The sequence below is a fragment of the Gossypium arboreum genome, chromosome 7, assembly GCF_025698485.1.
Source record: "Gossypium arboreum isolate Shixiya-1 chromosome 7, ASM2569848v2, whole genome shotgun sequence".
NCBI lineage: Eukaryota > Viridiplantae > Streptophyta > Magnoliopsida > Malvales > Malvaceae > Gossypium > Gossypium arboreum.
In genome coordinates, this window is record NC_069076.1 from 6,517,293 (window position 1) to 6,529,503 (window position 12,211).

Genomic DNA, 12,211 nt, shown 5'->3' on the forward strand with positions numbered 1-12,211 from the left:
GGTATGTCACAGGATTATTCGAAATTAGATTCTAACATGATCTCTGATATTATCTTACCTATGGTGAAAACGAGTCCTAAGATTCCCGTGCTAGTTTTGATTGCTAATATCTGTAGTCAGCGAATACACCGTGTCATACTATAAGGCATGGGTTGCAAAATAGAAGGCTATGGAAAATATGCTTAACGGGTGGGATAAATCATATAATGATTTATGTAAATGGTGCAAGGTATTGAATCAATACGTACTAGGTATTGCCGTCGATCTGCAAATGGAACCTGCGTATAATAGAAATTGAATGGTCCAAGGGAAAATAATTTTCCATCGTCTTTTTTGGACATTCAAGCCATACATTGAATCATTCCGATACTACAAGCCATTAGTCTAAATTGACGGCGCATTTATGTACAAGTGATATGAGCATCACTTGTTGGTTGTTGTACAAGATGGTAATTGAAAATTCCTACCAGTAGCTTTTGCAATTGTTGAACAAGAAACCTCTTATGGTTGAGACTTCTTCTTGACTAACTTGAGAAGGCATGTTGTGCTGCAACCCGATATACACATCATTTCTAATAAGGCACCCGGAATATAAGTTGCAATTGGTCGACAAGACTGTGGGATAGTGCACATCATAGATATTGTATTCATCATATCAAGTCAAATTAAATGAGCCAATTTCATAAGGATGCTGAGCGGCGACATGTTATTAACATGGGCAAGTAGTAAATATTATTTTCTATATCATTATTTAACATATACATTATTTTCATTCATGAATATACTCTTTGTTTTCTTTGACAAGGTACGAGCTTATCCAATACCGATTCCATGAAATGTTGGAGAACTTGCAAGCTATAAATGAACACAGTTCGGAATACCTTGATGGAATACTCAAGGAATAGTAGACTCAATTATATGATAGAAGCACATGAAAACAAACGTAGCAAAATGTATAAATTTCATATTGAAGGGGACATGTCATTTGTTGATAACGTCGGTAGTCAAAGAAACATATTTCCTCTTATCAACCTTGTTTCCAAAGTGAGCAGAAAAATATGTTGGATAGATAAAGGGTGACCACATTCGGTGCGAGGAAGTAATGAAAGATATTACCAAAAAAAAATGTAGAAAGAGCGAACTCTATGTTCGTAATGTGTCACTCATGTCCAAATCAAATATTTCAGGTTACGAAGTTCCATAGACTCGATGTGGGTATTATCAGGGGAACGTATCGTGTATACTTGAAACAAATAACCTGTAATTGTAAGAGATTTCAAGCATTTTGTTTTTCATGCGCACATGCAATTGCTACATATGCCTCGGCACATCTAGATTGTATGAGCTATGTTGATGAAGTGTACAAACTAAAATGCATATATAAAGTATGGAAATCTGAATTCTCATTATTCCCGAATGAAAGTATGTGGCCACATGTTTCTAGCGCTCCATTTGAGTTTCTACTGGATATTACGTTGCATCGCAATCTAAAAGGTCGACAGAGTTCTAGTCAGATACGCAACAATATGAATATTCGGGAGAAGATAGTTTGACCAAGGTTATGCAGTTATTGTAGGAACCTAATGCATAGTAAGCCAACATGTCCACACATGGGGGCAACATTGAGGAGAGGGCAGAATTAGAAAAAAAAATTATTCATTTTTTATAAACATACAATAAACAAACAAACAAACAAACAATTTGTTCATTTTTTTCATAACTTTTCATTTTTGGGTACATTGTAAATAAGTATATTAATGTAAAAATACAATAGAATATAATACAAACAACTTTTTCATTTTTCATAAATTGTAAATAAGTATTTTATTGTTTTAAAATAAATAGAATACAATACAAATAATTTTTTCATTTTTTTTGTAAATTGTAAATAAGTATATTATTGATGTAAAATACAATAGAGTATAATACAAACAATTTTTCCATTTTTTGTAGATTGTAAATAAATATATTATTGATGTAAAATACAATAGAATAAAATACAAACAAGTTTTCCATTTTTTCGTAGATTGTAAATAACTATATTATTGATATAAAAAAGTAAGCAAAACTTTTTTTTTTGGTAAGACGTGAATAAGTAGATTACGTATGAAAAAAATTAATACAATACAAATTAAAAGTTAACAACTTAAATGATGATTCACACGAAAAAATAAAAATAATAAAATCATTGGCGTCGTCGGCCCAAATGTGTGTCACAACATGGTGGGTGTCAGTTACGAGGAGGATTTTGTCGCGGTTGGGTTCTATTTCTTTATCTTCATCTTCTTCACCTCTATTTCCATATCCACCTCTATCTTGATCTTCATCTTAATCTACAACATTGTCTTCATCTTTATCTTGTTCTTCCATGCTAAAATGCATTTGCACCCTAGGTTCTCATTGTATATCGTCGATGATATTAATAGGTGGTTGTGAAGATGATCCACCTCTGAAGAACAATAATGTTGGGGGTGTTTGTGACACTATCGATAAATAAGTAAATGGTGTCAAATAACCAAGTTGTGTATAAAATGCTGGAATTATAGGTAATGGCGGATATATTGGTGTTGTTAATGACAGTGGCGTGTAATATGCACCTAGGGATGGAGGTAGTACAAAAAATATTCCTGAAGAAGGTGTTAATTCATGGTATGATGGTGTATAATGTGGTGCTTGTGTGAAAAACATAGGATTAGTAAAAGCACCAAAAAAATATGAACCAGGAGGTGGTGCACCCATTGGTATAGTATTTGGGGTTGGAGTTGATGATGATGAACTCAACACATGAACTCCTGATCGCGGCCTCATGTGGGATTGTGTCGGTCTTTTACGACAAATTTTCTACTCCTTTCCTCCTCCGAAAATAGATTGACTTACTGTGAAGTCTAAGCCATGCCATATAATCTAAAGACGTTGCCAAATCCGATTAGACAATTGGTTCACACATAGGTATGAAAATCATACTTATGTTCCTAGATGTAGATATACTTGGCATGGAATTTAGGCCAATCTCCATTGGTTCTCCCCATAAGTCAATTTTACGAAGTTTATCGAGTTCTTGGGGTAAGGGCAGAATACTTTGTATATACTCAAACTGGCGTATCACTCGATCAGATTCATGCATCTCAACTATTGGAAAAACTATCAATAACACTTTGATGTGCCAGATATTGCAATTCACCAAAAATTTGGCCGGGATGCATTCTTGAATTTTTGGATGAGAGTCTGACATCCATTTAAACTACAGTATGAAATTATAAATTTTATTACATGCCTAATATTAAATTTCAAATTCTTACGTAAATATTATATAATTGAAAATTTTAAGAACTAACCTCAACTTTTGATCGTTGATCTAACAATAATCGAATATCTTCGAGCTCGTTCCATATACCCACACGACTCGCGTCTTCGTTCCATCTATTCAAATAATATTTTATTTCAAAAATATAATAATGAAAAAATAATATTAAAACTATATTATTAAATGAATCTTACCTTATTACGAGTGAGAATTGATTATGAAAGTTTACTCGGGGATGTAAAAATGGTAAGCAGTACCATGCCCATGACTGATGAAGGAGTACACAACCACCGATTTTTATTTTTTGTGCTTCTGTTGTCTGACACATTGCTCGATACAATGTAGCCAAGATAGTTAATCCCCAACTGAGTCACTCGACTTCTTTTAAGTCGATTAGTTGGAAGAGCCACCTTAAATGTACTGGATTTAAAAGACCCCCGATTAACCTCAGTATGAATGCTCGAGCAAATTGTTGTCTTTCAATCGCACAAGAAGAGATGTCAAGATGTAAGAAATTGTCTTCTAACCATTACCATTTCTATCCAGCTACCACTAAACTTGTTTGGCACGTTGCCTAATAGTTGGTGGCAAATTGTGCTCCAATCGCCTTTTAACCGCACTAGAAGAAACGTCAAGATGTGAGAAATTGTCTACTAACCATTTCATTTCTATCCGGCTACCACTAAACTTATCCGACACCTTGCCTAATAGTTGGTGGCAAATTGCGCTCCAATCACCGATGTGTACTACCCTCGTAACGACTAACTCATCAACCGTAAACTGTGTTGTAATGTTATATCATCGAGCATAATTGTACACTTATTGCAAGAAAAATGGAATGTGTGTCTCGGGTCTCCATCTTTCCAACAAAACACTTATAAGTGTGGACTCTAATTTAGTCCCCCTGAGCATATGAGACACATGCAAGAATCCCTCCTGATCCAAATGTTGTTCAATAACATGCGGTTCCCTCACACTTAAATTGTATATATATGTCTCGATAATTTAATCTTTAATTTGATTATAAAACATAAAAATTTAAAAATTAATAATATTTACAACTTAATAATTATATTAATTAAAACAAAAATATAATAATATTTTTTACCATTTATAATTGGAGGTTGAAAATGTGTTTGAAATCTAAACAATTTAAAGGCACTGACATTTTTAAAATTATAAAAATCAAATAAAATCAAAGAAATTAGAAAGTTAAAAATTAAGACAAGAAGAATTTGAGAGAAATTGAATGAAAAATTGAGAATAAAATAGTTGAGAGAATTGAGAAAATAAGACTGAATGAAAAAAAAACAGTAAAATATATATAGGAAAAAATAGATGTTGGAAAAAAATTAGCAATTGAAGAAAAAAAGGTAAAGATTGGGAAAATCTACAGTTGGTAATGTAGTTGTTGCCCAACGAATTAAAGATTTTAAATTAAAAAAAAAAAAAGCTAAAATGTGTTCAGTAGGATGCATTTGATGTTGATGTGACAAGACAAAGATGAAAGCAATTTTTTTCTAAAAAAAAACCAACTTATTTCCTTAATTTTGGGGAAAACAAGCCTACATTCCTAATTTCCGTTTAAAAATGACATTGACTTAAGTCTCCCTTGACTAATGTACTAAAACATATGAGAAATATAATACTCTTGTCAAACATAGCATTATTGTGAAAAATTCGATTTGTTTTTTTAATTTCTGATAAAAATGATCTTCTTCTCGTCCTAGGGCTACCATGTTTCAGGTTTAGTTAGAAGCAGCAAGCAAGCAATTAATTGTCTTTAAGTATAACTATGTCAACTATTTTTCTTTCATATTTACAGACAGACAGAAAGAGTTACGGACTTTACCAGTCTTAGACAAGGGTGAAATGGTCTTTGAAACTTACAACTGAAAGCAGCTATTCTTTTTAACACAGTTTTACTTAAAAGGTGCCAGAAAACCTTAAATATGATCCAAGTTACAAGCTAGCATCGAGGTTCATTGGTTCATTATCATCCCAGTTAAAGAAAGCTTGTATAAGATCTTCATCAACAGGCCAGTCAATGTCGGCAGCAGCTGCAGCCGAAGTTTCCTGATGTGGTGCACTTCCAGAATAGCCATTAGAAGTTGAGATATTGCCTTGAGGTGCAGGGCTAAATGAAGTTTGTATAAGATCTTCATCAACAGGCCAGTCCGTGTCGGCAGCAGCTGCAGCTGAAGTTTCCTGATGTGGTGAACTTCCAGAATAGCCATTTGAAGTTGAGATATTGCCTTGAGGTGCAGGGCTAAATGAAGTTTGTATAAGATCCTTATCAACAGGCCTGTCCATGTTGGCAGCAGCTGCAGCCGAAGTTTCCTGATGTGGTGAACTTCCAGAATAGCCATTTGAAGTTGAGATATTGCCTTGAGGTGCAGGGCTAAATGAAGTTTGTATAAGATCTTCATCAACAAGCCAGTCTGTGTCGGCAGCAGCTGCAGCTGAAGTTTCCTGATGTGGTGAACTTCCAGAATAGCCATTTGAAGTTGAGATATTGCCTTGAGTTGCAGGGCTAAATGAAGTTTGTATAAGATCTTCATCAACAAGCCAGTCCGTGTAGGCAGCAGCTGCAGCCAAAGTTTCCTGATGTGGTGAACTTCCAGAATAGCCATTTGAAGTTGAGATATTGCCTTGAGGTGCAGGGCTAAATGAAGTTTGTAGCTGATAACCAACAGGTTGCTCTTGAAGGCCAAGGTTGGCTGGGGTTGTCAGTGTGTTGTTATATGTAGGATATGCATTCTGCTGCTCAGAATAAAACGGTGGCACTCTCGTGGCTGATGTTCCAAAACCCGATGGACCAACTGGTATTGTCGCGAAATTTCCTAGACCAGCCGAGGCTTGCCCATACAAGATTGCATTTTCCACAGCAGCTGCATCACCTAGATACTGATTGGCAAGCGTCTTGCACGCGCGTTCCAGGGCGGTTTGTAGGTACCTCCTTTGTTCTTCCAGACACCTTTGAACATTCCTCTCAGCCTCCAATTTTTTAGCTCCCATATCCTGGATGCTCATCTGAGAGCATGTAAGACTTCCCTTTTAGATTTGAATATATAATGACTGCATTTTCAAAAATAGATTAAAGATCATCCTATATACAATTCTAGTAATTTCCTGAATTAACTCACCTGAAGTTTCAGATAGAGTTCTCCATGAGTATTTTTGAGATTTCTTTTAGCTCTCCTGCATATTGTATGCCAATAGTCCACCATAGAAATCAAACCTTGAACCGGTTAAGAAAAAAATATATACATACATGATTAAATAAAACCTTCTCAATGAAAAGAAAGACATACCTGTTATACTGATTGGTACACAATGGTAAAGGAATAGCACTGCTTGAACTTCCGAAGGTTCCTTTCATTCAGAATCAATACCAACATGTCATTCACATGTTACTCATCTAAGTTAAACATCACTACACATAAAGGAAGATAGTCCTTATTTTTGCCTCAGTCAATATACATTTATACATGCATCCATGCTTACATATATAGATAGATTAATAGGAAATCTTATTGTAGTTCTTATTTCTGTAACACATAAGTTTATATCGAACAAGTTTTTAAATAAGAGCATAACAAAATGATTCAAATTGCATGTTAAAATGAACAAAACATACCAGTTTGGCCTCCCTCAGTCGAATCCTTATCTGCATATTTGCCCAGTCTATATTTCTGGAATACATCGATTAACATCATGGACATAAATGTTAATCCTTCATACGGAAACTTTAACAGTTGGTTTTAAGAGCTAAAAAGGAAACACTTAATTAAATACAAAAACTTACTTGTAAATGACTCTTGACATGGAAAAGATTGAGTCCATCAATATCCATCAGGTCCAGGACAGCCTTTGGTGTTGCTCCTGCAAATAAGATTTACAGTCAGATCATTTTATATGTAATGGTAACTACAAGGTTACTTACGGACAGCGAAGGCAATATGAGTCCTCTGGTAACAACTCATATTAGCATGGAATTTAGTAAACTATCGAGAATTCAGTTCATGCATCAGGATTTCCTGGCAACTAACAAATGAGCCATAGGAAGGATGCAAATTGTATTACCAAAGAATATGGATATTACATCAAAATTATCACACAAACAACAACCATTAAAGAAAAACAAATTGTAGTATTGTTAGGAGAAGGTGAAAGACTGGCATCATCGTCATCTTCTTTTGGGTCGGTCCATCATTGAACAATCAAGCTTTATATCCTCCCATTACTCTCTATAATGTCAAAGAAATTCAGGGTCATTGAAGATATTTTTTCACTAATTCTTTTTCAATCTACAGCCTCATATAATGGATTCATACAACAAAAGGGCCTAAATATATTTGTGAATCTCTAATCATCTCTTTCAGTGCATTTCCTATCGTTCCCCTCAAGTTACCAATATTCAATATTCAATATTCAATATTCAATATTAAAAAGTAAAAGTTCTATATTCTTCCTCACTCTGATCAAAACAAAATCTAATCACAAAGTAATAAACTGAATTGAAAAAAAATGATTAAAAATGGCTAATACTAAGCAGAAATGGTAATACTATAACTATAACTGCATGAAACTGATAAAGCAGTGATTGGAAAATACAGCGAGTGCATATACTGCATTCGTGCCATTGCAGACTCATAAAGACACCCTATTTTCAGATGATGTGAACATATCCAAAGTCATCAACGCGTGCGTGCAACGGAAAACAAGCCGACAAACTTGCAGTTGGTACCTTCAAATACAGTATCGAAGAAACAAAATTTGACATACATCATCAATACTAAGTAAAACTATGAGATCGTGACATATGGCATTTAGAGAAGCGACAAAATACAAGCCGACAAACTTTTCATATGTATTTGGAATAGTAAAAACATTATTCCTAGAATGCAATGTAACGAACAACAAGGAGATAAATAAATGAGACAGGAAATGTTTAACAGCCACTAATCGACAAATATTTTTTCGGCCTAGATCAGGAAGTGACACGGACAGCCTAGATTACTTTACGTCATGCGTAGAGAGGTAGAATGACACTGCAAAAGCTAAATGGAGCATGCAGCAAGCAAATCAGCAATTATTTTTAGAAATATTGCACATAAAAAGAGATCACATGGACGAAAAGCAAACCTTATTTGAAAATATGATCAAAACATTATCTGTTTTTAAAAGCAAAGACATATAAGGTAAGCAGTAGTACATTACAGGAACTTAAACAAAGGGAAGGAGGGTAGGGAGAATAGCATCTACCATAGATGATTTGGTTTGATCTTACCTGCAAAAGGTTAGCTATGCAAAAACTAATTCCGTATACTTATATTCAAATGAAGAAAGGGAACTATCAGCATGCAGAAAAAGTAAAACAAAATCTATATCAGGAAAAGAAGATGTATATGAATTTTATGATAGATTATTTAGTTTGATCTTACCTGCAAAAAGTTGGCATATGCAAAAAAAGCTAATTCCGTATACTTATATTCAAATGAAGAAAGGGAACTATCAGCATGCAGATAGATAAAACAAAATCTATATCAGGAAAAGAAGTTGTATATGAATTGAAGCAATCTTTAAATGCTTAAAACATATATGTTTTGCAAAAATCTTCAGTGGAAAAACTTGTCAAGATGATCCAATTTGACCTTACCTGCCAAAAATTAGCAACTTATGGAAATATTCATTTGCACAAGCTTATGTTTCAAACAAAAAAAGGGAACTAGCAGCATGCAGTAAAAGATAACTTAAACTATATCAAGAAAAAATCACGTATAAATCAAAGTGTCTTTAAATGCTTTAAACATACAAGTTCTCTAAAAAAGAGGACAAATTCAGAGAAGGCTCATGTCCTTATGTAAATGAGGATGATTTAGTTTCTCCATCATCATTTTAAATTACTCTAAAAATTTGTCGGCAAAGGTTATGCATGTTCCTTAAATAGCCTGGAAAGTAGTAAGAGTTGTTACTTTCCAAAGAAACAAGCATATATCATTATACCAAGAAAAGAAAAAAAAGAAAGGAAAAGAAAATTTTCAGAGTTGAGCAAGCAGAATGCAGTTAGAGGAGAATTTAACTATTCAACATAAAAGGACTAAATTCGCTGAGCCAGCCTAAGCAGTTGATCCATGTTAGATATGGATGAACAGGGGAAAAAACACCCCCTAGACATCTTGCTCAGCACTTAACATGCATGTTGTTTCCAATTGAAAGAGAAAATCAAGCAATTTTATGAGTCATTTTCTTGAGATTACTATATGCAGAAAAAGGATCATTTCCACCAATACAACATATATCACTTACATAAGATTGTTTTTGTTTGTCTTCTTAAGAAAGGAAAGGGATGTTCACACTGGAAAAACAATTTGGAAAGAATGAAAAGAGTATGGCAGAGAATTCAAGGAAATGAGCACTGACTCTGAGGGCCACCAAGCCGATTGCAAACTTCAACAAAGTAAGAATGGAGTTCACTAGTCCATCGGAGGCGAGGTTTGATATCATTAGTGACGATAAGCTTAGGTTTCTCCCTCACCCTTTCCACCACCTCGTTACCAAAAACAGGATCGCCATTACTAACTGTAAAAGGAGGTAAATTTCCAGGGATTTCTTGCAAAGCAAGCAATGTGTTGTTATTACCACCGCCCTGGTGAAGCTGCTGGTCGTGTTGATTATGCCCATTGACATGAACACCTTGACCAGCCAACACTTGTTCTCCAAACACCGACACTTTAAACTCATCAGAATTCTGACTCACAACATTGTTTTCCACCGAAACACTGTTCAATTCACTCAGAATCTCACCCATTTTCTCTTTCCTAGTACACTTCTAAATCTCTTACAGTTTTGCAGGTCTTCAACACAGAAACTAAGATTACCCCCAGATATATACAGCTGATGAATAAAGCCTGGCCAATATACAACATACCCTACAGAAACAAGAGAACTGAGGACCCCACCAGGAGTTTCTGTGGGGGCCACGGAACTAATAGTGTTAAAAATTATATATATTGTGATAAATAAAAGTAAGAACAATCCAAAGAAGGACACAACGGCTGTTTTGTAATTATCTGGATACTGGAAAAAAAAGGGTGGAAGTGAGACTTTTGAACCAGGACAAGCAAGGAGAAGAAATCGAGGAGAGGGAAAGGGGCGTGGAGTGGGGGGGGAGGGGGGAGGGGATTGCTATGCTTACCGGAGAGGTGAGTGAAAATGCACATGGTAATGGAGTACATGACGTGTACGGAGGGCGGAGGTGTCGCCGAGTGAATGGACTGTGACGGTGGGGAGGGCGGGGGGAAGGGCGTTGTGGGTTTCAGTTTGTGAACTATGGATGCATGAAGGGAAACGTGGAAGGCAGTAGCCATTCGGTGTTTGGATTTTTGTTCGTAATTACAATCTTCCAGGTTGTGTTTGTATCTGGTTTCCGATGAGGAATGAATTTGACAAAAAAACTGTGGGTTAAATTGGGTCAAGGCCATCTAGCCCATGCTTTTCACCATTGAATTGAGTTGGCCGGAGAGTCAAAACACAATTCTTCCTTTAGTAAAATATCTCAAACATGTTATAGATAATGATATCTTGTCACCCAAATTTACATTCAAAATAAACAAAAAAAATGGATGTTATCATATATTTTATAAAACCCTGTCATTGCAAAGAGAAGTGGACAAAGATTTAAAGGATTACCAACCACTGATTTTATGAAAGTAGAATTGGTAAAATATGAGAATATAATCCGGAGATCTTAGTTGTAAAAAGAGCCTCTTAGGAAGGTGTTTAAAGACAATTTATTTTCTGAGATTTGAACAAAATTTGTCGTATTGCTTAGGTTGAAGTGCAACAAGTTGGTGTTGCTGACTTATGCTATGTAAGAGATGGGAGTGTCGAGTGTTTCTATTTCATCTCTAAGCAAAAGTAGTCGTGATGCTTTTCTTTTAGCACCTGCTCACTTCACTCTTCCTTCCATCTCTCTTACGTTTTAACTCTTCCTTCCATCTCTCTTACGTTTTAACTTTTACCATGCCTTAAATGTTGTTGACAGTGTCGGATTTTTGGGGACGCTGGCAGGTGCCCCGCACCCTAAAAATGGAAATTTTGTCATTTTGGTCCTTTAAATTTTTTAAAATTTTAAATTAGTAAAAGTAAAATTATATTTTAACTTCCTAAAAATAATAAAAATTAATTTAATTTTTTAAAAATTATAAAGATATAGATAATTTAATTTTGTCCCCTTAATTTTTTTCCTAGCTTGGCCTCTAATTGTTAATGTAATAAAACAAATTCTAAAAATTATTTTTAAATGAGAAAATGGATCATTAAAGTTTTGCTCCATAGAGCGGAAAGATAACAAATTGGAAAGAAACCTAATTTTCTCTCCCTTCTTTCCTACCAAGTACAATCCAAATCCATTTTTTTTTCACTTTTCCTCTCCCTTCTTCCATCCCTATTTTTTTACCTAACCAAACACACCCAAGTCAACACTCCAATCCTTTTTATTGATGTGTGACACATCATACAAAGAAGGAATTATTCTTTTTTAGCGTTGTTGTGCTAAAAAGCAACACACCTTTAAGGTTTTATCCTTTGGTTTTGAAGAAAGTTGGGGTGCATTTCGATACCTAAACAAGTAAAACCATGACTGCTATTGTGCATGGAAGACTTGACCTTGAATTTTTTTTGTTAATATGTGAAACATCAAACAACCTAATAATTTTAACTTTTATTACCATTGTGCTAGAAAGCAACTATTGAAAAGCAGTGCATTGTCGAGATTTTGTCCTATAATTCTAATGAGAGTTTGGGGGAATATTTTGATGATTGAATAGATGAAATCATCTCTTTATGTGCAAAGCTCTTCAGGTTTTGCCTATTCAAGCATTAAGAGATGGCCCCTAATTC

General features: G+C 34.8%; 1 protein-coding gene across 1 annotated transcript; it reads right to left on the minus strand.

Moving 5' to 3' along the window:
- Positions 1 to 5,081: 5,081 nt before the first annotated feature.
- On the minus strand, positions 5,082 to 10,202 carry LOC108476618 (uncharacterized). The gene is made up of 6 exons (XM_017778890.2): positions 9,731 to 10,202; positions 7,113 to 7,189; positions 6,945 to 6,999; positions 6,619 to 6,679; positions 6,451 to 6,505; positions 5,082 to 6,337 (listed from the first exon to the last, which is right to left on the minus strand). The coding sequence occupies exons 1-6, from the start codon at positions 10,116 to 10,118 to the stop codon at positions 5,267 to 5,269; spliced, it is 1,707 nt and encodes a 568-aa protein (XP_017634379.1). The 5' UTR covers positions 10,119 to 10,202; the 3' UTR covers positions 5,082 to 5,266.
- Between the last annotated feature and the right edge of the window lie 2,009 nt (positions 10,203 to 12,211).